The sequence below is a fragment of the Pantherophis guttatus genome, chromosome 4, assembly GCF_059756535.1.
Source record: "Pantherophis guttatus breed Tessera chromosome 4, ASM5975653v1, whole genome shotgun sequence".
NCBI classification, from domain to species: domain Eukaryota; kingdom Metazoa; phylum Chordata; class Lepidosauria; order Squamata; family Colubridae; genus Pantherophis; species Pantherophis guttatus.
Window position 1 is genome coordinate 29,550,103 of NC_142066.1, and position 24,240 is coordinate 29,574,342.

At 41.4% G+C, this 24,240-nt stretch overlaps 2 protein-coding genes across 4 annotated transcripts; one reads left to right on the forward strand and one right to left on the reverse strand.

The window, feature by feature from the left end:
- Nucleotides 1-3,589: 3,589 nt before the first annotated feature.
- Nucleotides 3,590-15,669, forward strand: LOC117666669 (suppressor of cytokine signaling 3-like). The gene is made up of 2 exons (XM_034419440.3): nucleotides 3,590-4,374; nucleotides 13,820-15,669. Exon 2 carries the CDS (start codon nucleotides 13,870-13,872, stop codon nucleotides 14,482-14,484), a length of 615 nt encoding a protein of 204 aa, XP_034275331.1. The 5' UTR covers nucleotides 3,590-4,374; nucleotides 13,820-13,869; the 3' UTR covers nucleotides 14,485-15,669.
- Nucleotides 15,670-16,485: 816 nt separating this feature from the next.
- On the reverse strand, nucleotides 16,486-22,833 carry RPS9 (ribosomal protein S9). 3 transcript variants are annotated; one of them, XR_004591885.3, is made up of 6 exons: nucleotides 22,724-22,833; nucleotides 20,887-21,007; nucleotides 19,142-19,264; nucleotides 18,014-18,200; nucleotides 17,708-17,894; nucleotides 16,486-16,750 (listed from the first exon to the last, which is right to left on the reverse strand). XR_004591885.3 is itself a non-coding variant. In XM_034419442.3 (5 exons), the coding sequence occupies exons 2-5, from the start codon at nucleotides 20,981-20,983 to the stop codon at nucleotides 16,573-16,575; spliced, it is 585 nt and encodes a 194-aa protein (XP_034275333.1). In that variant the 5' UTR covers nucleotides 20,984-21,007; nucleotides 22,724-22,833; the 3' UTR covers nucleotides 16,486-16,572. The 3 variants fall into 3 exon arrangements, 2 of the variants coding, with proteins under 2 accessions (XP_034275333.1, XP_034275334.1); XM_034419442.3 differs by lacking the exon at nucleotides 17,708-17,894; XM_034419443.3 differs by lacking the exon at nucleotides 17,708-17,894 and having other exon boundaries at nucleotides 22,671-22,759.
- Nucleotides 22,834-24,240: the final 1,407 nt, after the last annotated feature.

A 24,240-nucleotide genomic window follows, 5' to 3' on the forward strand; every position in this document is an offset into this window, starting at 1 on the left:
TCCCTTATTATTAACATCCATCTATTATTCTCTCTCCCTATTATAACTTTGCTTTTATCATTTTTAATTTTTGAAAATAATATTATATAATGGTTTTCACTAATAATTGTCTTATTTACTTACTGTTTTTACTGGATTATAGTAAAATGTACTGTTGTATGTAAAATGTTTACTGTTATACGTCACCCAGACTGACTTTCTGTGAGATAAGAAGCCATATAAGTTTGATAGACAGAGAGAGAGAGACAGGTGTGTGTGTGTGTGTGTGTGTGTGTGTGTGTGTGTGTGTGATAGAATAAGATGATAGAGGTAGGTGGGTTGGTGGGTGGGTAGATAGATAAATAAATGGATGGATGGATGGATGGATGGATGGATGGATGGATGGATGGATCCTTCATTCAGATGTCAATCTTGTCCAACTGCTCAGTTTTACAAAACTAAGCAAAAGTGGCTTGGTATTGTTACCAAGTTGTGAAATTAATATGGCATATATAATTTATATCTATATGCTACATGGAAGTCCTTGTATGTACGCATCTCTTCGATATTCATACACAAATTGCATTATTTATTCAGAGTACACAAAGGTATATAGTATTACTCTGACGAAAACACATCTTAACTTGGCTTTTCCCAGACACACCTTTATAATAGATGTTTGGAATGCTCATATGTTTTCTATAGTCATGAAAAACCGAATTGATATACAAAAGAAATACAGGTAATCCTCAACTTACAAACGTTCATTTAGCAACCATTTGAAGTTACAACAACACTTTAAAAAAAGTGACATCATGACTATCCTCATGCTTATAATGGTTGCAACTTCCCCATGGTCATGTGATCAAAATTCGGATGCCTGGCAACCATTTTAACAAGGGCTGCAGCATCCCGGGGTCCTTTGTGACCTTCCCAGCTGGCTTCTAACAAGCAAAGTCATTAGGGGAATCCAGATCTGCTTAATGACCACAGGATTCACTTAATAACTGCAGTGATTCACTTAACACTGGTAAAAGTGAATATGACTCACTTAACAACAATGCTCGATCAGCAATGGAAATTCTTGTCCTAATTGGGTTTATGCATAAATATGCTTTTCCTGGTGACGAGATTCTCCAAACGTACGTACTGATTTGATTTTAGAAGGCCTTTTTTTAAACATTTCAGTACAGCTTTTATGAGGATTTCTGTGGTCATACCTTTGGATCAATCTTGACTCCTGGGTATTGCATAGAAACATTATCTTAGCAATACAGGTAGTCCTCAAATTACAATCATTTCTTTAGTGACCTTTTGAAATTGCAGCCCTGAAAAAAGTGACTTAAGATCAGTTTTCACCCTTGCAACCATGGCAGCCCCTATGGCCATGTGTTCAAAATTTGGGCGCTTGGCAACTGGCATGTATTTATGATGGTTGCAGTGTCCCAGGTCATGTGATAACTTTTTGTGACTTTCCGATGAGCAAAGACAATGGGGAAGCCAGGTTCACTTCACAACCATGTTCCTAATTTGACATCTGCAGTGATTCACTTAACAACCATGGCAAGGAACGTCATAAAATGGGGCAAAACTCACTTAACAGCTGCCTTGTTTAGCTTAACAGAAATTCTGGGCTCAATTGTGGTCGTACGTTGAGGACTACTTGTTTTTTGGAAGTGGTTTGCCATTGAATTTTTTTCCCTCTGTGGCCGAGAGAGAATGGCTGACCAAAATTCATATAGTTCATGCTCACTCATGCCTAGGGCAAGATAGGAAGTCAGATCTCCCTGCTTGTAATCCAGCCCCTCATCCAAAGGGCACACTGGCTCTTCAAAACTAATGTACAAACTCATAATATAAAAGAGAAAATGTTTAGGCAGGCAATGTCAATCTGTTCTCCATAGGTCTCAAAGTGCAGAAGCCTCCCCCTCCCCCTCCCTTTTGCAGGAAAGTTGATTAGCCATCTGTTGAGCGTGGGCAAAGCTTTTAATCCTGCAGCTATTCCAAAACATTCCCCCTATTTTGGATTTCCACCTATTCTTTTTGCTATTTTGAAATGCTGCCGTTTTTGAGCATTGTCCTATTCATTTTGCTTCAAGTGCGCAGATGTAACACACACACACAAATACACACCCCTTCTCCTATTCAAGTGCATTGATTTCAGCCTTGCTTTACTTTTCAAAGGGTCATCACAGTGGACTGAAATAGCCCAAAGCCATAAAAAGAAGCTGGTGCGGGTGAACTCAGGAGTGAGTTTGCAAATTGTTTATTATGCTTTTCCCATCTGTCTTTTTCAAGCAATTCAAGCTGGGTCTATCTTTACTTTTAGGAGTGTGTGTGTGTGTGTGTGTGTAAAACTCAGATCTCCCAAGACTTAGCCAAGCACTAGACCATGTTGTGAAGCTCTTACTGTGTATCTCCCCCTCTAACTTCAGAGAATTGAACCAAACCTTCACCCAGCTCTCTAGCTACCCTGTCACACTGCAAAATAACAGTAATAATGGGAGTGACAGTAGTAATAATACACATGGTATTACCATATACCATTTGCATATGGTAGTTCTAGTAAATATTCAAAGCACTTCATGTTCAGTTTATCCTAACCCTTAAAGCAGCTTCAGGGTAGAAAACCAATGTATTATCTCCATATTCAGGATGGGGCAGACAGGGGCTCAGGCTTTGTCCAAAACCACATCCTGATTAGTTTGCACAACACTCTAGTGTAGTTCACAGGGCTGGCCATCGGGTTGTGAAGTGAACCAGGCGATTCCATGAAGTTGTAGCATGACCGATGTCTTTGCACAGGCTCTGGCATATAAAACAACCCGGATTCAAGGTTTAGTTTAGCGTGTTGTGTGAATCTGGCCCCCACACATCGTGCAAGCAGCTGATCTTCGAATCGAGCCTTTCAGTTGCACAGCTGGGTCGTCTACAAAGCAAAAAGCCGCTGCCTACCACCCAATCCGCGGAGCTCTCTCCACGGAGAATCCATGCATGCGAAGTGCTCCTTTCGTGCACCGATCCAAACTGCCCGCATTCACACCGTGCAAACGCGGGACCCACGGAGGCCCCAGTCACACAAATACACCGCATACACCCATGCGCCCAATACAGACCAAGGCAAACCTCCCCCTCCCCTTTCGCTCGCACGTCTCTTCCCAAAGCAGGCGACTTAAGAGTGAATTGGGGGGCGGGAGGGGAGAGGGCAGCTTGCCATTGGTCGCTTCCTCGACCTTTTTTACGCCCTCCCCCCTCCTCCTTGCACCGAGAGGGTTAAAAAGGAAAGGTGTGCCGCTTCGGGCGAGCGGGGGGGGGGATCTCCCTCCAAAGGCCCGATCACCTTACCCAACCCGTCTTCCACTGCAGAGATAGGCGGAGGCGGGAACCAACTCGCATTCCCCTCCTTCTTACCAACAGTCCCTCACACTTCCAGGAATCACCCAGAGGGGGGAAAAAAAAAAAGCAGCAGCAGCAAAAGGGGAGGGGGACGGAGCGCGCGGGGTTGATACAGCCACTTCCTGCCAATCACAGCCCTGTCAGCCACTCCCCAGCGACCAATGAAAGTGGCGACCATTCATAAAAATAAATACTCGGCCACGCTCCCCCCCCCGCTTCCCCAGCACACACACACACACACACAGACAGAGGCATCTAGCCTCCCTCCTCCCTGAGAAATGTACAGATGTTTCCCATACATATATGCGCGCATATATATGTGTGTGTGTGTGTACACACACAAAGAATATCCAATCGGAGCCGCCGGACGATTATTGCAAACTCTTGGTCACTTTCCCCCCCTGCCCGAGATTTAAGCTTCTCTCTCTCTCTCTCTCTCTCTCTCCCCTTCCTCCTCCCCCCCCGCACCGAGATTGTATCCGAAGTCCTCGGACACCAGCCCCCCCCGCCCCCCCTCGCCTTCTCCGATTCCTCCGCTAACGGGAAAGGCGCTTCTCGCTTCAGAAACGCGCACGTACGTTCACACGCATTTCCAGGAAACCAGAGAGGGGCCGCGATTCTTTGGCCAAAGGAAATAGATTGGCGCTGTTCTTCCACCCTCCTCCTCCTCCTCTCCTCCTCCTCCATTTCACTCCCCAACTCCCAGCCCCAGCCCCGTAAACTTCCACCTCTTTCTACTCTTCCCCGTCCGAGCTGGGGAGGCAAAAGCTCCGTCCGAGACCATCCCGACGCGCGGTCCGCCTTCGCCCACCTCCATCCTCCCGCCGCCGCTACCGCTCGAAAGATGGGAGAAAGGGGCGATCGCGCCGGACTCGCTTCCCGCAGCCCAGCCTGCAAAGCCGAGTCCGTGTTTTAAATCGATTTCTTTGCTCGCCCCCTTTCGTTTTCCCCGCTCCCCGGAGAAACCCAGGCACCGCTCGGCTTTCCTCGATAACAAAGGTAAGTTTAGCAAAACTCTTAGGGCTTTCGGAGCGAGTGCGGGGGATGTTGTTTCCCTAGCCGGGGGGCGGGGAGGGGGTTGTGGGCTGGGGGCTGCGAAAGTTGGGAAGAAGAAGAAACCTGTTCCAGCCACTCTTAAGCAAGATATGGGCTCCCGAACTCTCAGGGCTGGTAGCGGAGTATGGTAAACTCTTCCGATGCTGGTTTATTTGGAGGGTAAATCGAGGAGGGAAGCCCCACTCTGGCTTTGGCGCTTAATTTTGTTTTTTTAGGATGGGAGAGGCTGGAAGGTTGCCAAATAAGAATAATAACTCGACAATCAGATGAACTTGGAATCTGGCAAAATTCAAATTAACGTCCCAGCGATTAAGTCCCGCGAAGCTTAAACTGCTTTATAAAAGATTAGGAATGCCACAATGCAAAATAGCCAACTTTTCGTGTTTGACGCCCTCTCAACTTTTAAACCTAACAGCATGCGTGGCTAGGAATACCCGAGTGTGTCTTTCTCTTTGTGTAGTGAAAAATAGCTGCATTTTACATAGATTTCATGCAAGTGGGTTTGCTTCCAATACCAGAGGAAACCTGTAATAAAGTTTTGTTTACCAGCCGTGATTTTCCCATTTCTTTCATTAATCTGTAACTATTCACTAGCAGTCTCCTCTTTCTTCGTTCTATTTCTCATCTGCAGTTATGAGAAAAGAATAAAAACCAACAACAAAAATCAAGCAATTCGTAGAACATCGCTTAGCCTGGAGAATTACTTGAGTTTCCATCCCTTGCAGCTGCAGCTGTGAAGATTTGTGGAGGAAGCTGCTGATTGATTTTTGTGCAGATAAGCACAATTTAAAGTAGAGGATCCTTTAAAAGTGCCTAAAAGGAGAAAATATTTCATATGTAACTGGAGAATTAATCATATCAACTCTGTTTAAGTAAAAGGAAAATGAAAACAAATTTAGTGAGGTTTGATACAAGTAGTTCTTGACTTAAGGACCACAGTTGAGCTCAAAATTTCCATTGCTAAGCACGACAGTTGTTAAGTGAATTTTGCTCCATTTTATGATCTTTCTTGCCACAGTTGTTAAGTGAACCATTGCAGTTGTTAAGTGAATAACATGGTTGTTAATTGAATCTGGCTTTCCCATTGACTTTGCTTGTCAGAAGGCCACAAAAGGTAATCACATAACCCCAGGACACTGGAACTGTCATAAATATGTGCCAGTTGCCAAGTCTCTGAATTTTAATCACTTGGGGATGCAACAAAGATCATAATTATGAAAATTAAGTCCCTTTTTTCAGTGGTGATATAATTTCAAACCGTCACTAAATGAATGGTTGTAAATCGGAGATTACTTGTATGGGCTCAAAGAGCAGAGTGGCCCTTGGTCCAGAAAAAGTGTGCAATTTTTGTTTAAAGACACAACCCAATCCAAGCTAGTACAGTAAGGTTTAAAATAATCTAAGTAGATACTCAAAAGATCTCCTGTTGTATTCTCATTCTGTTGAAACATTTAAGAGTTCTTTCTCAGTGGATGATGTTTTTATTTCATTTTTTATGTCAAACCTTCTCTAATGACAAAAAATGTTCTTCTCTCCATCATATTGAAGTTAGTTTGACTGTATGCTAAATGTATGTATTTATTTATTTATTTACATCCTGCCTTTATTATTTTTGCAAATAACAAGACAATGAACAGATCCAACACACTTTCCTCCTCCTATTTCCTCCACCACCAACCCACACACACAACAATCCTGTGAGGTAGGTTGGGCTGAAGGAGAGTAACCTGCTGGCTTTCATGGCTAAGAAGGGACTTGAACTCACGGTCTCCCACTTTCTAGTCTAGTGCCTTAATCACTAGAATAGACCAAACCAGCTCCCAATGGTGGAAATTTCCTCTTAATACCCAAAATGAAAGATAAAGAAGGATGCATCTCCTAGAATTATCGGTAGATAAGAAGAGTGACTCATTCAGAGACTGAAGAGCCTCTTTTGAAGGGAGGTGCTTCAGGCTACAGAAGCTGTCACTAGTTGCTTGTACATCAGTACAAGCTATTGATTTATTTAGCCTGTTAATGTCAGTTCTTGCTCTCTACTACTTGCTACTCAGTCGGTTTCTAAATGGAGATGACAAGGGCTGAACTAGGACCACCTCTATTAATGTACTTAGGCCCCCTTTCTCTGGTCTCCTTATTTTCTGTTGCACAACTGAACCAGGCTGGGAGTGGTTGATTTATGTCCAGGATTTGCTTATCTGTGCAGACGATAATTCAAAGGATTTTGGAATTGGGAGAGACTAGCAGAGAGTTCATATCCCAGAGTTCATATCCCATGATGTTGTATTTACAGAACTAGCCTCTCTAATTCTGCTGGCAGCTAAACAGATTCCTTCTAGGTCAGATGTAGATTGGAAATGACCTAAACTTGACAAGTTTGAGTTCAGATGCTACTCCCCGTAAAATGGGCCACATTTTCCTGTGTGAGGCTACTTCAGGACATGTTTTTTTTAGCAAAAAACAACAACAACCAAGTCTCGCATGGGATTGTATTTACACAGAAGCAATAACTCACTTGGGTTTTTCAGATGGAATCTGTGAAATAGGATATTAGAATCTTACTGCTGAGAGATTGTGACTTTTCAACTGTGCTAAATTTTCTCTCTTCCCAGTAAAGTATTATTTACAGATTAGTTAAAAACAGCTTTATGTCAAGAGTTTTCAGTACAGGTAGTCCTTGACTTAACAACAGTTCATTTAGTGACCATTCAAAGTTACAACAACACTGAAAAATGTGACATTATCATTTTTCACAGTTTCAAACTTTGGAGCATCTCCATGGACACATGATCAAAATCCAGATGCTTGGCAACTGGTTCATATTTATAACCGTTGCTATGTCCCGGGGTCATGCGATCACCTTTTGCAACCTTCTGATCCGCAAAATCAATGGGGAAGCCAGATTCACTTAACAACTGGGTTACTAACACATCAACTGAAGTATTCATTTAACAACTGTGGATTGTAAAATGGGGCAAAACTCACTTAACAACAGAAATTTGGGGCTCAATTGTGGCTGTAAGTCAAGGACCACCTATAATGTCCTCTTCTCATTTTTTGTGTAGTGGTTTAAGGCACCAGGTTAGAAAATAGGAGATCCTGAATTCTAGTCTTGCCTTAGGCATGAAGCCACCTGAGGCATTTTGAGTCATTCTATCCCAGCCTAGGAAGGAAGCAATATAATAGGAAACACTTCAAAGAAATGTGGCCAGAAAAACTGTCAGGACTTGTCTTGTTTCTCACATGAAAAGTACTATGCCCTCAAGATACCAATATTGCATTTTAGGAGAAGAGACACTAGATTTTTTTAAAAAATATATAACTTTATTAAAGATTTTAAAAACAAGAGTAAAATTAGTACAAACTAAAATAGAACAAGAAAGAAAAACGAAGATCCAGTGCCGCGAACAAGTAGTGGATGGCTTTTATGGAGTGCTGAATAGGAAACAAGGCCATGTTTTTAAAGAGTCCCAAGTGGCTGGGACCCCATGTTTGTGGTCAAGGCCTACCTGCCTGTGAACAAATCTTATGGTTTCACGGCCGACTTGAGATCCAACACCGGAGGCCAGGCTTTCCCGCAGTGCATGTTCGATCACTGGCAGATTCTCCCCGGGGAGCCCTTCGACAGCACCAGCCGTCCTTCTCAAGTGGTCAGCGAGACACGCAAACGGAAAGGGCTGAAAGAAGGCATCCCCACGCTGGATAACTTCCTGGATAAATTGTAAACCAATTGAATGAAATAATACCGTACCAGATCTTTAAAAAAAGAATAAATTTTAAAAATGGCAAAAAAAAAAAGAAAAGAAAGAAAAATGAAGAAACAAAAGAGAAAACTAAAGTGCAAAAAAAGAAAGAAGAAAAATAGGAAAGAAAGAAAAAAGATTAAGAAGTGGCATCTAATTTTTATAAAAGTTATAAGTGCAATTGTAGTTTTACTTCTTTCTCCAAAGACACAGAGACTCTAAATTTCTAAATGCAGGGAAATGTTAATGAATATGAGCTGTCAAATATGCCATCTTCAACCTACTGCTTTTTACTGATATAGTCCCAGAAATATTTTTTTCCTAATGCTAATGAATCTGAGATTACTTTTAGAGTTGAAGTTGACGATACTCCTTTTGTTGTTGGTATCTATGTATTAAAATTCTTTATTTGCAGGGAAATAGACAAAGAATTTTAACACATCTTATATTCTTCCTGGCAAAGATTTATTTTAAAAAATCATGGTAACAGTAGAATAATAGGCCTAATTCTTATTTACCGGACTGATTACATGAGATAATTTTGGAATGTGGTGTACATAAATCCTTCTATCCAGAGACTCAAGAGGCAAAATTTAAGGTAGTGTATATTATTTATTATAATTAATTTATTAATTATATACCATTCTGGGATAAACCAAAAGCACGGATAATGTTACTGCAATGAAATGTCTGCAAGAAGAATGCCAAGATCAGAGGTCGTTAGGAACCCAAATATTCAGTCCTGATTTATGTAGATTCTCCATTGCTGCAATTATCTTTATCAGTACTTCAGACAAAATATTGCTCAAGGCCAAACATTTTCTTAGATTCTGAACAGCTCTTGTTGATTTCATGAACTTGGCCACTCAGTTTTCTTGGCAACTACATAATAGTGATTTTGGTCAGTTTTTTCAGTTGTTACTTTCACTTCCTGCTCTAGTTTTCAGCCATGAAATTCCCTGGAAAGCTATCATCCAAATCTCAACCAGGACTCATCCTGCTTAGCTCTGGAGCCTATATAAACTTAATCAGGAGCTGCTACCTGCAACTCTCCCAGGATCTTAAGATACTTCAATAGGACGCATTTTATAGGATCAGAATGAAGATTTAAGAGTAGGCTTCCTCAATCTGGTGGTCTCCAGATTCATTATACTACAAGTCCTGTTATCCCCACCTGACATGTAATAGTGAGAAGTTGTGTCCAATGCATCTGAAGGGTGACCAGGTTGAGAATGCCAAATGACTTATGGGTAATTTTTTGACTTACAACCATTAGTTTAATGACTGCTCAGAGTTACAGTGGTGCTGGGAAAAAAGGACTTATGATCAGTCCTGCAATTACAACTATCCCAAAATCCCTGCAGTCACTTGATCAAAATGAGTACAACTCACTTAATGACCTCATTGTTTAGTGATGGAAGTTCTGGTCCCACTTGAGAACTAACTGTATTACTTACAAATCAGTAAGAGCAACAATTTGAGAGCAAGCAGACATCTTGTCAAACACACAATGTGTCATTCTAATTTTTGCTCCCTGAAGATGTTTGGCAGGAATTCCAGTAAAGGTAAAGGTTCCCCTTGCACATATGTACTAGTTGTTCCTGACTCTAGGGGTGCTCATCTCAGTTTCAAAGCCAAAGAGCCAGCGCTGTCCAAAGATATCTCCGTGGTCATGTGGCCGGCATGACTAAGCCCCAAAGGCACATGGAACGCTGTTATCTTCCCACTAAAGGTGGTCCCTATTTTTCTAGGTGCATTTTTTAGGTGCTTTCGAACTGCTAGGTTGGGACAAGTAACGGGAGCTCAAACTGCTGACCTTTCAATTGACAAGCTCAGCACCTTAGCCACTGAGCCACCGTGTTCCTTAGGAATTCCAGTAGATTCTCTCAAAAGTACATTTCATTGCAGTTGACGGCTGATCTTGAAAAAAGTTAAGCAGGTTGGACCTGTTTGGTGTTCAAATGGATGACAGGAAACCAATATCTCACCCTAGAAGAAAATCATGGTAAACTACTTCTGTGTTTTTATCAAGAAAGCAACGTGGACATGTTAGCTAGGCAGCCATTAGACATCAGAGTCAACTGGGAAAGGTCTTTTGTCATTTCTTTCGCAAGCTGCAGGCTAGTTTTCTTTGCCAATCCTGGACTGGGTCCCTTCTCCAGTTCTGTCTTTCAGTGGTTGCTGAGTTAGTCTTTTCCTCTTTGAAGGACCAGTTAATTCTGTCAACCAATAACAAGCCCTCCGATTATGAAACAGAATCCTGCTTTCTCTGGCCTAGACATGTTCTGAGTTACGTAATAGTTTCAAAACCATCTTGTAACTGAGATCAATGGTGAGATTAAATACTTTTTAAAGAAGTTAAATTGATCAGAAAAGGAAGCTGCCATGGTTGGGCTCTTAGCAAGAGAAGTGTCCGGGCTCGATAGCAGAAAGAAGGAAAGGGGAAGCAATTGTTAGCAGTCTAACACACAGCAAATGGAAGAGGCCGTTTCTGAAAAACTGCCATGAATTGAAAAATTAGCAACCCAGATCAGAAGTTAGAATAACATTTATTTCCATGCTGTGCTTTCCACTTTGGGGAAATTTTATTCTGGGGCAACTGGATTCTCTCTCCGATGTCCATGTCTGATCTTCTGGTTAGAAGATCAATTGCCCACAAATCTGTTCTCTTAAACTGCTCCCTACAAGAGATTGGTCTTGGGGGAGAAAAACCTCCATCAATTGTGGGTGCTCCAACACTTGAAGTTTTCAAGATGAGATTGGAGATCCATTTGTCCAAAATGGTATAGTTATCTGCTTGAGCAGGGATTGGACTAGAAGACCTCCAGGGTGCCTCCCAACCCTATGATCCTATGTTCTAAAAGGGAATCCCAGAACTAGAATAGAGCTGCAAGATTGCATGAAGCTTTCTTGTATTTTTATATACAGATCTTGTATGATCTGTGGGGGAATGATGCTTAGCCACTCTTGCCTATTCCTCTGTTCTTCCCCATAACCACCCTGAAGGGAAACCTACTGGTTCTTCTGTCTGTCAATCAGTTTAAGAAGCAAACACTTTGGCTCATCTCTTCTATGAATTTTGCAAGGGTGGCTGGTTTTGTTGCAGGAATGAATCTGCACCTTGAGAAGCTCAGGTTTCTTTGAGATAGATCTGTATAGGTAGCAGTTTAAAAATACATGAAATCCATACTAGTTCTTACAGGTAGTCCTCTATTTACAACCATTTATATAGCAACCATTCAAAATTACAGGTAGTCCTCGACTTACAATAGTTCATTTAGTGACCATTCAAAGTTACAACCGCACTGGAAAATGTGACTTATGACCATTTTTCACACGTATGACCATGGCAGCATCCCCATGATCATGTGATCAAAATTCAAATGCTTGACAATTGGTTCATATTTATGACCATTGCTGTGTCATGGGATCTCCTTTTGCAACTTCTGACAAGCAAAGTCAACGGGGAAACCAGATTCACGTAACAACCGTGTTACTAACTTAACAACTGCAGTGATTCACTTAACAACTGTGGCCAGAAAGATCATAAAGTGGGGCAAAATTCAATTAACAATTTTTGTCTCAGTTGTGGTCGTAAATTGATCTGTATATCTCTTGTATCTACTCTTTAGCATCAGAGCGGAAATTTATTTGTACGTACTCTCCTCCCTGTACCCTAGGCTCAATAGAGTCAAAATTCTTCATAAAATGTCAAATTCCATATTTTGAGACTACAACTTTTTAATTCCCCAGTCTTGAACAACTCAGTTTAGGCTCTTTGCAAAAAGCTGTGCTCTATAGCAAGGGTCACCAACCTTTCAGACCTCAGGGACATAAATTCATAATTTTATATCCCGCGGACCACTAATACGAATTTTTTAAAAAGATAAATAGTATTTAGTGCAATATAAAAAATGCAGATAATTTTTCTGCAGACCACCAACATTTTCTCACAGACTGCCAGTGGTCCATGGACCACCAGTTGGTGACCGCTGCTCCATAGTGTGATGCTTAGAAAAACTCCATGCAATAAACTATCAATAAAATACAAGTAGTTCTTGACTTACAATTCATTTAGTGACCATTCAAAGTTACAGCGGCACTGAAAAAAGAGACTTATGACCATTTTTCACAGTTATGACCTTTACAGAATCCCCATAATCATGCGATCAAAATTCAGACGCTTGGCAACTGACTTATACTTATGACCGTTGCTTGTGTCCCAAGGTGACCTGACAAGTAAAGTCAATGGAGAAGCCAGATTCACTTAACAACCGTGTTACTAACTTAACAACTGCAGTGATTCACTTAACAACTGTGGCCAGAAAGGTCGTAAAGTGGGGCAAAATTCACTTAACAAATGTCTTGCTTAGCAACAGAAATTTTGGGCTCTACTCTGGTCATAAGTTGAGGACTACCTGTATTTAGAATGTTTGGGATTTGGGTACTGACAAGCAAAGTCAGGCTATTTTCCCAATACTTTTTGCCAAATCTGTTGTGTTGGACAAAACTTGTCTAAAATTTTGCACGTAAACGTTAAAATCAGTCAGTGAAGAATTTGAGATTAAGAGAAAAACCTAGTTTGAAATGTAAAAAAAAAAAGGGGGGGGTCAGCAATAGACCACTTGTAGCTTTGAAGCTGCATTCAGCTCTACACTTAATTAAGAGATTAAAGTTAGATAAGTAATACCCTTTTCTACTTTTCTTTTTCATAAAAAGGCTTTGTGAAGTAGACTTGATGACATATTGCTCTTGGCTCAAGGTCAACTAATGAGTTCCATGGCTGAGTTTGAGCCTCTATTTCTCTCTAAAAGGGGAACTTATGAAATGCATGGAGAAATGGGCTCGTTGCACTTTCTCTCTCTCTCTCTCTGTGCCCATTTTTCAATGCACAACCTTCTTCTGTCTATTATTCAAATACAGGTAATCCTCGACCTATGAACACAATTGAGACCAAAATTTCTGTTGCCAAGCAAGGCAATTAATAGCAATAGCATGTACACTTTATATACTGCTTCACAGTGCTTTACAGCCCACTCTAAGCTGCTTACAGAATCAGCATATTGCCCCCAACAATCTGGGTCCTGATTTTACCGACCTCAGATGGATGGAAGGCTGAGTCAACCTTGAACCGATGAGAATCGAACTGCTGAACTGCAGGCAGGCAGCAGAATCAGCCTGCAATACTAACCACTACTAATCAATTAAGAGAGTTGTGCCCCGTTTTATGACGTATTTTTTTGCCATAGTTAAGCAAATCACTACGTTTTTTTAAAGTGAATCATCTGGCGTTAAGCGAATCTGGCTTCTCCCATTCACTTTGCTTATCAGAAGCTCCATAGAAAGCTTTTAAATGACAATCTGAAGACCCTGAGATGCTGAGATCATTGTAAATATATGCTGGTTGCCAAACATCTAAACTTTGATCATGTGACTTAGGAAGCTGCAACGGTCGTAAGTGTGAGGAACTGATCATAAATTGCCTTTTTCAGTGCCATTGTCATTTTGAACAGCCATTAAATGCATGTTGTAAGTTGAGGATTACCCGTACCAAATATTTTGACTCACCAGGCCAAATCAGACTAACATCCTTGATGCGAGTGATGTTCAGGTGCCTCTCTGTGAATTAACTTTATCTTCCTTTTCAGATGCAGCTCTGATAAATGATCAAGCAGTCCACTAGTCAATTGGTGGCGCAATGGTCCCCCTGTGCTGTTGCTGCCCGCCGGCATCTGCACCAATCGTGGTGGCCATGACAGGCCCTGCCGTCCCTTCCTACCATTTCAAGAGTTTCTGTGGAGAGTTTGAGCGGGTGGAAAGTGCCTTGGAACGATTGGAGGCCAGTGGCTTCTACTGGGGCAGCCTGTCAGGAGCTGAAGCCAAGAGGCTCTTGACTTCCCAGCCTCCTGGTGTCTTCCTGGTGAGAGATTCCTCCGACCATCATCACCTCTTCACCTTGAGTGTCCGCACCAGGACAGGCATCACCAACCTGCGTATTCAGCAGCAGGACTCCGCTTTCCACCTGGAGGCCTTGCCAGGAGCTGGCCATCCCCCAGCTTTCAGTTGCGTGGTCCAGTTAGTTGAGTATTATCTCTGCCTGGGGGCTGTGGAAGGGGGTCCCTGCTACTTGGAGAGCGAGGGTCAGCCTCCGGTGCCTTTGGCCCTCTCACAGCCACTCCGTTGCAAGGTGCCCACTTTGCAGGAGTTGTGTCAGCGGGCTGTACGAGCCACCGTGCACGGCAGAGGTGACACCAGAGCTCAGCTGCAGAGGCTGCCAGTCCCCCAGGCATTATTGAACTCTATCTGCAGCTAAAAGGAAGCACCAGTTTTAAGACCTTTTAATGAATGCAGAGTTGGGGCCTTCCTTGTTAGAATGGATGAGCAGTGCTGGTTGTAGATAGTGTACTGCTGATGCACCACTATTTTCTTGGAATAAACCATCTTGACAGATAAGCCAACCATTTCATTGTGGAGCTATTTATAATGAGCCTTCCAAAAGCTATTGAAAATTATCTGAAAAAAGGGGTTGGCAGAGTAGGTTAGTCAACAATATGGAAATGTGTATCCTATATAATCCCCTTCCCCATTTTTCCAAGTTAGCCACTTCCACATTTCAAATGCTTCTTGTGCACAGGTAGTATAGCAGAAAACTTTTACTCTATCCATAGGCAGAGCTGCCCTAAGCACCTCCCAACTGTTCTCGTCTTTAGTTGAAAGGTGTGTGACAAGTTTGTGTGAAAGTCCCCATGACAAATATCTCTGCTAACTGTACAAGGAACACCTGTCAAGTCTGCAGCAGCACTGCCCAGTAGTGAAGTCAACAAGGACAGAATTGGTGTTTAGCTGCAACTATTGTGCATCTTTCTCTACAAACTCTCAGGCGGACAAGAAGATTGTACACCCAGTAACAAGGAGAATGTTTGAATCTACAACCAAGATCCTTCTCTGGTTTCTTTCTTTAGAATAGATAACCCCAAGGCCAGTCTGAAGGCAGATTTTGAGCAATAAACCACACTGCACCAAATCCACAGCAGTCCTCTCCTTCTCCATTTCCACTTTGACCACTGTGTGATCCTGAAATCTCTCCTTCCCCCACTTCCAGTCACCGCCTTTAGTAAAGGTTATTACTGTAACTTGACAGCTTTCAAGAATGCTGACTCAGAAACCAGTTACGAGAAAGAAAAAAAGTTCAGTGACTTGAGTGTTTTTATAGGCAGCCAGCACAGATATACTAAAGGGTGAGCGAGATACCAGTCTCTGAGGAAACAGAGACTGCATAGTAAAGGGACAATAGAAGAAAAACAAAATCCCAAACCTTGCAGCAGCAAAGGTTAGAAAATGTGATTGCAGATGGTAATTTTGTGCATCTTGTGCAAAACTTTAAAGTAGCACAGCTCAATGATACTCCATTCTTAAGAACTATTCAATTTTTAGTCCTAAAAAATGTTTTTAAGGAACTTAAAAACTCCTTCTCAAATAAACCTTGATCATCTGCAAACTGACTTGATTCTTTTGCTTTTGAGTTCATTTATGATTTCTTACTGGCAAGGCAGACCTCTTCCTGGATCCTACTGGGAAGCCTAGCCAATTCCTCTCCAACAATAAGTAAAAGTATGTGTTTTTATCAGAGGCCAGTTTGCTTTCCTGCTTCCTGAATGAAAGTAACAAAGCTTGCAAGAGGTAAAAGTTAGCAGTGAAGGAATTCATCTCCTCAGAGTCTACCTTATCTCCCGTTTTTATTAATTGTTCACCTTTGCACTATTTTTATCAGCAAGACCTTACCAATAAACTCTTAAGAGGAAAATAGTAGAGTGTATGTGTGCATCCATTTTGGAAATAATTCTATTTGGGACAGTACAGCAAAGTATAGAGAAGTGATATTGAGGGTGCAGGGAACAATGACCAAAGCCCACGTCAGAAATGGCCTCTCCAGTTTAAATTTGGCAAGACAAAGACAAACAAAAGGAAAGAATGAGGTGAAAAGGGAAGAAGCCGATCTAAAATTATGGCTTGGGAGTGTGTTGCTGAGTTGGAGCTAAAATAGTGTAAAGGAAAGAATTGTGCCCATGAGGCATTTTCAAACAGCCAGGCCTGCCATCTCCTCTCCCAGCTCATTTGCATTGCCAATCTTCCTCTCTGCTCCCTTCTCATATTCCATTCCCCTTTGTACAAGAAGCAAACACTTCAATCTGGGAAGTTTGAAGCCAACATTGAATTCACACAGCTCTCATTGCTGGGTGACCAGAGGCAAGAAAAAACACGTTTAAGTTACCACAGGTTTGTAATTCTCTTGACGCCATGGAACTACACTATGTTATCGACAAATACTTTTTATTGGATGTTAGTAAGATAGGCTCAATGGCCCACTGGTTTATATGCCAGGAAAGCCATATTCTACATTTTAATCTTCCTCTTCATCATCTGCACCTCCAGCACCACCCTGGCCCTTCTTGGCATTCTTCCTCTTGACACGGCCTGGCCGGCCACCACCATAAGGTGAACGGAGGGAGAAGTCAATGTGCTTTTGGGAATCCAGCCGGACAATGAAGGAAGGGATGTTCACCACTTGCTTCCTTACACTAAGAGGGAGAAAGGAAATGATTAGATTAGTGAATCAATAATCTTGTCTAGAACTCGTGGGAAATATTTGACAAAACAAACAAACTCTACAAATATTTCCTGAGTTCACAGCCTACCCTCAACATTCAGAAGTCAAAGCCCCAACGGCCACTGACTTCAGGGTTATGAGCAGAGTGACTACAAAGGCTTCTGTTTGAAACCTAATTTCACTCAGGGAATCTGTGCTCTTTGAGGTTGTTTGTTTTCTTGCAGATATATCATTACCCAAAATCTAGGTAACATCACAAGGACCCCCCCATTTCAACCCTGAGCTATATTCTATTGGAGTTTCAATCTTTAAAGGAGCAATTGTTACTAACGATTTATGGAACAATCAGAAGTGTAACTGCTGACTGGACAGTAACCTATTCAGATAAAAATAATGATCAAATTTTATGCTTTATAATTTTAATCAGGTTTTATCCCCCATTCTCCCCCCTCCAAACTATTTAAAATTGCCTTGCCAATGTGCAAGGGATGTATTCCGTGCTAGGGAAAAAGCAAAGTACCAGTTGCAATTTGCAAGTAAACAGAACCTATTATGGACTACCATATTCAGTACACTAGAATCCTATACTGATTTACAAAACAGATATGGAACTATATTTCAGAAGTAGCCAATGCACCATGGAAATTGTTTTATATGTGAACATTGCTGTTACTGCCTATAATAGATAAAACCTACCTAATTCCAGCTGGTGGTAAAATATATGCTTAATTAAGGAAATGTAGTCCACCAGAAAGTCAAACTACAACTCCTGGCAACTTTTTTTGCTGCGGTTGCTTACTGGAATTTAGCAACTGAAGACAGTAAACATTTCCTCCAAGCTGTTGCAAAATCCATCAATTTACTTGTACAGAAGGATCTTATCAGGTTACTGCTGTGCTTGCTAAATAGGAGCAGTACTTGGTGTTACCTTGGCCACCCATGTGGCAGACTTTCACAAGGTGTACGGCCAAGCCGCAGTGAACCTTGCCGAAATCTTTGAGAGTTGCTTTGACACTGCTAGTCTATTGAGCTATCCAAGGATTCGATCCACAAAAGGGTTTGGTGGTATATAAAGACCCAAACCAAGGCCGGGACCACAGTTATCGCTGCACAGGCTACACATAAAAGATATTGCAAATGTTATTTCAGAAGTATATATTCTGATGCTGACACCCAATGTCAATAGTTCATAGTTAACTTTACACTCCCCAAACTTTGGCTCTCAGCAGCATACCGGATGTGTCTCTGGCGGATAAGCACACGAGCATGATGGATGGATTTAGCCAGGCCCAGTTTGAAGACCTGGGTTTGGAGACGACGCTCCAGGAAATCCTCAATTTTCAGACCCAGGATATAATCCAGTTTCATTTTGCCTTCATCCAGCACCCCAATTCTGACCAAACGACGCAGCAAGGCATTGCCTGAGAGAAAGTTGAGAGACATCAACAAACTGAACGGCATGCGTTAAAAGAGACAATGTTCAGATTAGCATATTTATGGGTACAAAATTGAAAAAGAAACAACCATCACAGTTAACTGGCTTTAAAAAAAAAAAAAAACAAATTAAGCAATCCCAGGATATAGAAATGATATTGGGACAATCACAGCGTCAGAGGTAGATTGTGGAATGTATTATCAATAACTGCATATTTTCAACTGACCAGAGACCTTGAGATGAAAGTGCAAATCACACCTCAACAACAATGGCAACCTTGTTTGCAGAACATATTTAGTTCAATCAGACTGTTCTGTCAATTCTCAACCACTTAACTGACTCAAAAATTGGTATTACAGAAACCCTACTCATTTATTTCAGAAAGAGCCCAGTATCTCAGCAAACACTTACATAGGGAGAGTAATAGCGTTTTCACTAAACCCTTTCTCATTACTCAGGCTGGCAGAGTACTGGCTTGGCCACTGCAGCCAATCTGTTTCTGGCTGGTATTTTCTTACCTTTCCAACCTTGGTAGTGAATTTCATAATAGACAAGATTGTTTTAAACTTTTTTTTTTAAAGGATGAGGCATGCAAGCTAGAAAGGGTAGTTTAAGCTTGTCGTAACTAGGTCTGTTTACAACTAAATTCAACTATCAGGGGTAAACTGATTGGCTCAATTAATCCCATTTTGGTATTTCCATCACACTCTCCTCCCTTGACCCCATTTAACATGTTGTGGAAACCAGGCCTTTGTATAATCTTATAACATATACCACCTATCTTATAATCAGATTAGTGACTTACAAAGCTGGTATGAGGAAAAAAAGTTAAATATATCAAGGTACTCAGCAGGCTTCAAGTGAGTCATAGGTCCCGAAAGCAACAGCGCCACCAAAGCTGTTGTTCATCTAGTTTTGCCATATTACCTTCAAAAAGGCGTCGCTGATCTTTCTCATCCAGGGTGAGCAGCTCTCGGGCAGCTTTGCGGATCTTGGCCAAAGTGAACTTCACTCGCCATACCTCACGTTTGTTCCGCAGTCCATATTCACCTAGTAAAAGAATTCTGAAAGCTTAAATGCAGTTACTTTAAAGGTCGCAACAATTCAATCAAGGACAGATTCTTTTCCCAACTTGTAAATTCTTTTCAGAATTAGCCCCATTCCTCTGGAAAAACTTGCTCTTGATTAGTGTACCTCTTCCATTGTAGTATAATTTTTTTATTAAAGTTTTATAAAAGACATAAAAACTGATATAAACTAATACAGAGCAGAAATAAAGAAAAAAGGGGGAAAGTGTGCAGAAGGAATCAGAAAGAAAAAATGGGAGCTTCCAATTTCCTTTGCATTGTATATAACAAAGACAGTTTAGTGTAGTGGTTAAGGTGCTGGCCTACAAACCAGGAGGCTGTGAGTTCTAGTTCCACCTTAGGCATGAAAACCAGCTTAATGACCATGAGCCAGTCATCTCACTTCAACTCACTTCACAGGGTGGAGAAAATAAGAAGGAGGAGTGTTATTGGTATGTTCACCACCTTAAGTTTATATATTTGCATGTAATTATTTATATATTTGTGTGTGGGTATATACATACCCACCCTTTTCCCAAAATGAGACCAGGTCTTATTTTCTTTTGGGCCCCAAAATAAGCACCAGGTCTTATTTTTGAGGGATGTCTTACTTGCTTACCACTGCAGCCAGGCCAACACGTGTCATGCTGCTGACCAACTTCTTCTGGGGCCACTTGTGGCCAGCCACCACACGTGGCCGCAAAAGTCAGGCAGTGGCGCAGGTCAGGGCATGGGAGGCCTGGTTGCAAAGGACCTAAGGTAAGCAGGTGCGGAGCATGTAGGGCAGCTCCACCTCCCCAACCCTGGCCAACCTTGATTTTTATACATGCATCTCACCCCACTTCATACAACCAGATGGTAGGATGGAGTGGGCGGGGCTTATTTTTGGGGTAGGATTTATATTAGGTGCAGGCATAAATTGTTTTTCAGGGTAATTTGTATTTTCAGGGAAACACAGTTTGCGTATGTGTGTGTGTATACACACACACATATTAAATTAGAAAACCCCCTCCCTTTTCTATGATTTCCTCCAAATCATCAAAATCACAATGCAGAAGTCTCTAAGGGGCTTCCAATTCTTCTTTATATTTTTCAAAAAAAAAAAAAAACCCCAATCTCCTCTGGACAGAATTCAATCTGAATCTTTGTTAAGGCAAATCTCATCCCTTCCAATTTTTCCCATCAAAATTATTTTTTTTTTTTTTATTTTTCAGCTGGATAATTCATTTCCCAACTAAAGAGTGTTTTTTTTTTCCCCTCAAACATTGTGACATTTTGGGAGACGAGAGAAAGGCAACAACAGCCTGGGACTTTTTTCATAGAATCATATTGCTGGAAGGGACCTTGGAGGTCTTCTACCCCAAGCCCCTTGCCCAAAGCAGGAATCCTTATACCATCTTGGATAAATGGTTGTCCAACTTTTTTAAAAACCTCCAGCGATAGAACACCCACAACTCCAGGAGGCAAGCTGTTTCATTGACTATTTTCAGTTGACAGCAGCTATGAAATTATTTATAGTTCTTAATAGTTTTGTTATCCATTCATTTAACAGATTGTTGCACAATTTATCTAGAATGAACAGATAAATAAATGAATAAATCTTACCAATAAGTTTCAACTCCTGATCAAGGCGTGATTTTTCAAAAGGCCGCCTGGGGGTGACATAAGTCTTCCGACATACCCAACTCCTGGCAACAGGCATTCTGGCCTAAAGACACAGGCCAAGCTTACGGACAAGGACAAACAATATATTTTAAACAAATGCAAGCCATGTAACAGAATGAAATCACTGGAGATATTACTATTGACATACCACTCAGATTTGTGGCAGACTCAACTGATAAAACTTCTGTTCTCACTTCTGTTCTAAGTGGTAGTCTCATCCAGTATCAATTAACACTATCTAATTACCTGCATGACTATTTCATAAACCAAATTTATCTTTCAGTTCATATTAATTCTTAATTAGGAGTATCTTTTTACACAACAGTGAAATGCACCACCCTTTTATAGATCTGTCCCACCTCACCTGTTTATTCTCCACTGCTATAAGCCAGGAATTGTAAGTTATTTTCCCCTCTCTCTCTGACTAGTTAGCCATTATTTCAGAGGAAGATGGAGAAAATATTTCCACACAAAACCAAATGGATTTTTACATTTAAACAGATGGTTTAGACATATACATAAAACAGTAATTGCTATAACTTTTTAATCAACATGATGTCCTATTTCCAAATTAGGGAAGGATAGGATCTCAAAAGGATGGATAAGACCCCACAGAACAGATGAAAGTAAAAAACCTCCCATCTTTCATGGCGTTTATGAAGCATTTTTATAAAACTAATTTGCTGGATTAATAGAAAGTAAAACTTCCCAGTTAAGAGAATGGAATACTGTATATGTAGAGTTTACAAAGAGGCAGCCTGTTCCCACCGTTTTCATTCCTAGGTTTATTTTACACTATCTCATTCCCATCCTTTATTAAATTCAATATTCATTTAACCTGCACTGTGTTTCTTAGAATTTCTCAAGGGAGAAAAATCATACTTCGATTATATTAACACTTCAAAAACCCACCAATTTGCTCTGAATGGGCAAGGCCTATACACTGCCTGTACAGAATTATCAGCATTCATCCACTCACAAAGCTTTCAATAGACTCCATTATGATCTTATTTTTTAAATGCTTTTAGGTGGCCTTGTATAATGTTTTTATTGTATATTGCCTAGAGTCATTCGTGTCAGAGAACTGGCATATCAATTTGATGATACAAAATAAATGGATCACCCACTTCCCCCAAATTTCAGTTTTATCTCAAAAACAGGGTTTATTTTCTCTTTTTCTATCTTGTTGCCCTGAAGTCAGATGGCCGAGGGCACTTGAGGATACCTAGCCTTTTTAATTCAATTTGAGAATCCATTCCCAAAATAGTGTTTCACATTTAGAAACCAAGTTATATGCGTCAAAAGAGGAGTCACTAATTCCAAGGAAGGGTATCGATAAAGGTGCATGAACTGATTAACCCATAGACCACCTAACAAAAACCAGGCCCGAGAAGGGGGATCACGCTGGTAACCCCTATAATCAACCCCTCAATTCTCAGATGTCCTGGCGCAAACGCCTGTAAGCTGCCACTCAGCAACTCCTGAAGGGTTTGGACGGCCAACGATGCCGGAGCGGAATATCCCTGCTGAGCTCGCAAGGGAAATGAACAGGGCCGCTACAGTTGCCGGCGCACGTGCAGCAAGCGGGGGACGGTTAGAAAATGGAGGCTCGAGCGCAAAGTTTCTCCAGCGCATGCGCTCCTCCGCTTGCCACGCGTAGGCCGCGAGACTCTTTCCTTAACGAATTTTTTTCGATCGCTGGCCGCCGCTGCCGCTCCGCTTACCCGGTTCGACTCGGTAACGCGAGTCCTAGTCTGGCAAGATAAAGTTCCCTTACCTCCCACCTCAGACGCCAACGAGAACCAAGGGAAAAAAGGAAGAGAGTAATCCGGGGAGTCTGCTTTTATACGACTGTCAGCAGCTCCGCCTTCTCTCTCTACCAGCCAGTAGAAATAAGGCATTTTTCACGCCTGGCCTATTGGCAGAGAGGAGCTTCAAGGCATACCAGCCAATGAGCATTGTGTGATAAAAGAAACTGGCTAAAAAGCTAATGACGAAAGTACTACGCGGCGTTACGGCTCCTTCTTCTTGCTGGATCTCTGCTAAAGGAGATCTCGCGATTATAGCAGTCCCTCTCAGAGAGGGGGGAATGACGTCATCTCCGAATAAGCATAACATTCGAAGCGCGTTCTGCCTTTGGACAAAAGGATTTCCTCGTTTTCTAGTCTATTTCCCAAAACATCATCTCCCCCAACGCGGTGTTCTCCAAATGAACTGGGCTTCAGCTTCCATAACTCTCAGCCGGTGTCATTCTGGTGGAGGAATTACGCAAAGCGTTGTTTTAACAAGGCTACCTGTGCAGTTTCACCTAATCCCCACGAGTCAGGACTCGCGAGTCTTTACTGGGGCAAAACATCTGGACCTGCTTCCAATAACGCGCGGTTGCACACCACGTGCGATGTGTAAAATGTGTGTGTATTATGTATATTATGTGTATTGTCCCGAATCATTCACTTTAAATGATCAGGTTTATTGTGAATTTACAGCGACGAAAATGCCTAAACATTTCTTGTATTGTTTCTTTTTACTTTCCTCCCGTTCATTTCACTCTCTCTTTTGAGCCTTTTTTTACTTTTGGCAATATTATGGCAGAACGTTTTTATACATCAACGTCTTAATAGTTCCTGTATACTGTCAAAATGAAAACTATTTAATTAATGCAGGTAATTAATTGCTTATTATTATTACACAATGAGGAATGATCTTGCACAAAACTTGCAAAGAGCCTGTAGTACAGTGGACTAAAGCACTGTTATTAACATCTGCTGCTTGCAATTATTGAAAGTTCAAATCTCACCAGGCTCAAGCCTTCCATCCTTTCAAAGGTAGGTGAAATGAGGACCCAGATTGTGGGGGCAATAAGCTGACTTTGTATAAATATACAAAAGTATGAAGGCTATTGCTTAATGCATTGTAAGCCGCCCTGAGTCTCCGGAGAAGGGTGGCATATAAATTAAAGCAAAAAAACAACAACTTTGGTCCAGTTGCCCTGATTTAACTTTTTAAGATATTTTTGGCTTGGATGATTGAATCTTCATTTACATGTTGCTTTTCATTTGGGAGAGAAACCCTCTGCAATCTGTATGGCACCAGTTGGTTCTTTCCAACGACTATCTGACCCAAATTTTCATTTTGACTGAAGAAGTTACTTGGATGAGTAACAAAATGTCTCAGTTTTAATAAACTTTGGACCAGTTACATGGGTTAACCTTTCAAGATACTTTTGTCCTAGATGTCCCAAAGGTACTTTTTCAGGAGGAAACTGGACATTCTTAATTTTTTTTAATGACGTTT

Coding starts and splice junctions, on each gene's coding strand:
- RPS9 (XM_034419442.3), bottom strand. CDS start 20,983: ATGCCTGTTGCCAGGAGTTGGGTATGTCGGAAGACTTATGTCACCCCC. Junction 18,201..19,141: donor TCAGCGACGCCTTTTTGAAG/GTAATATGGCAA, acceptor ACTTTCTCTCAG/GCAATGCCTTGCTGCGTCGT. Junction 16,751..18,013: donor ATCCGCCAGAGACACATCCG/GTATGCTGCTGA, acceptor TCTCCCTCTTAG/TGTAAGGAAGCAAGTGGTGA.
- LOC117666669 (XM_034419440.3), top strand. CDS start 13,870: ATGGTCCCCCTGTGCTGTTGCTGCCCGCCGGCATCTGCACCAATCGTG.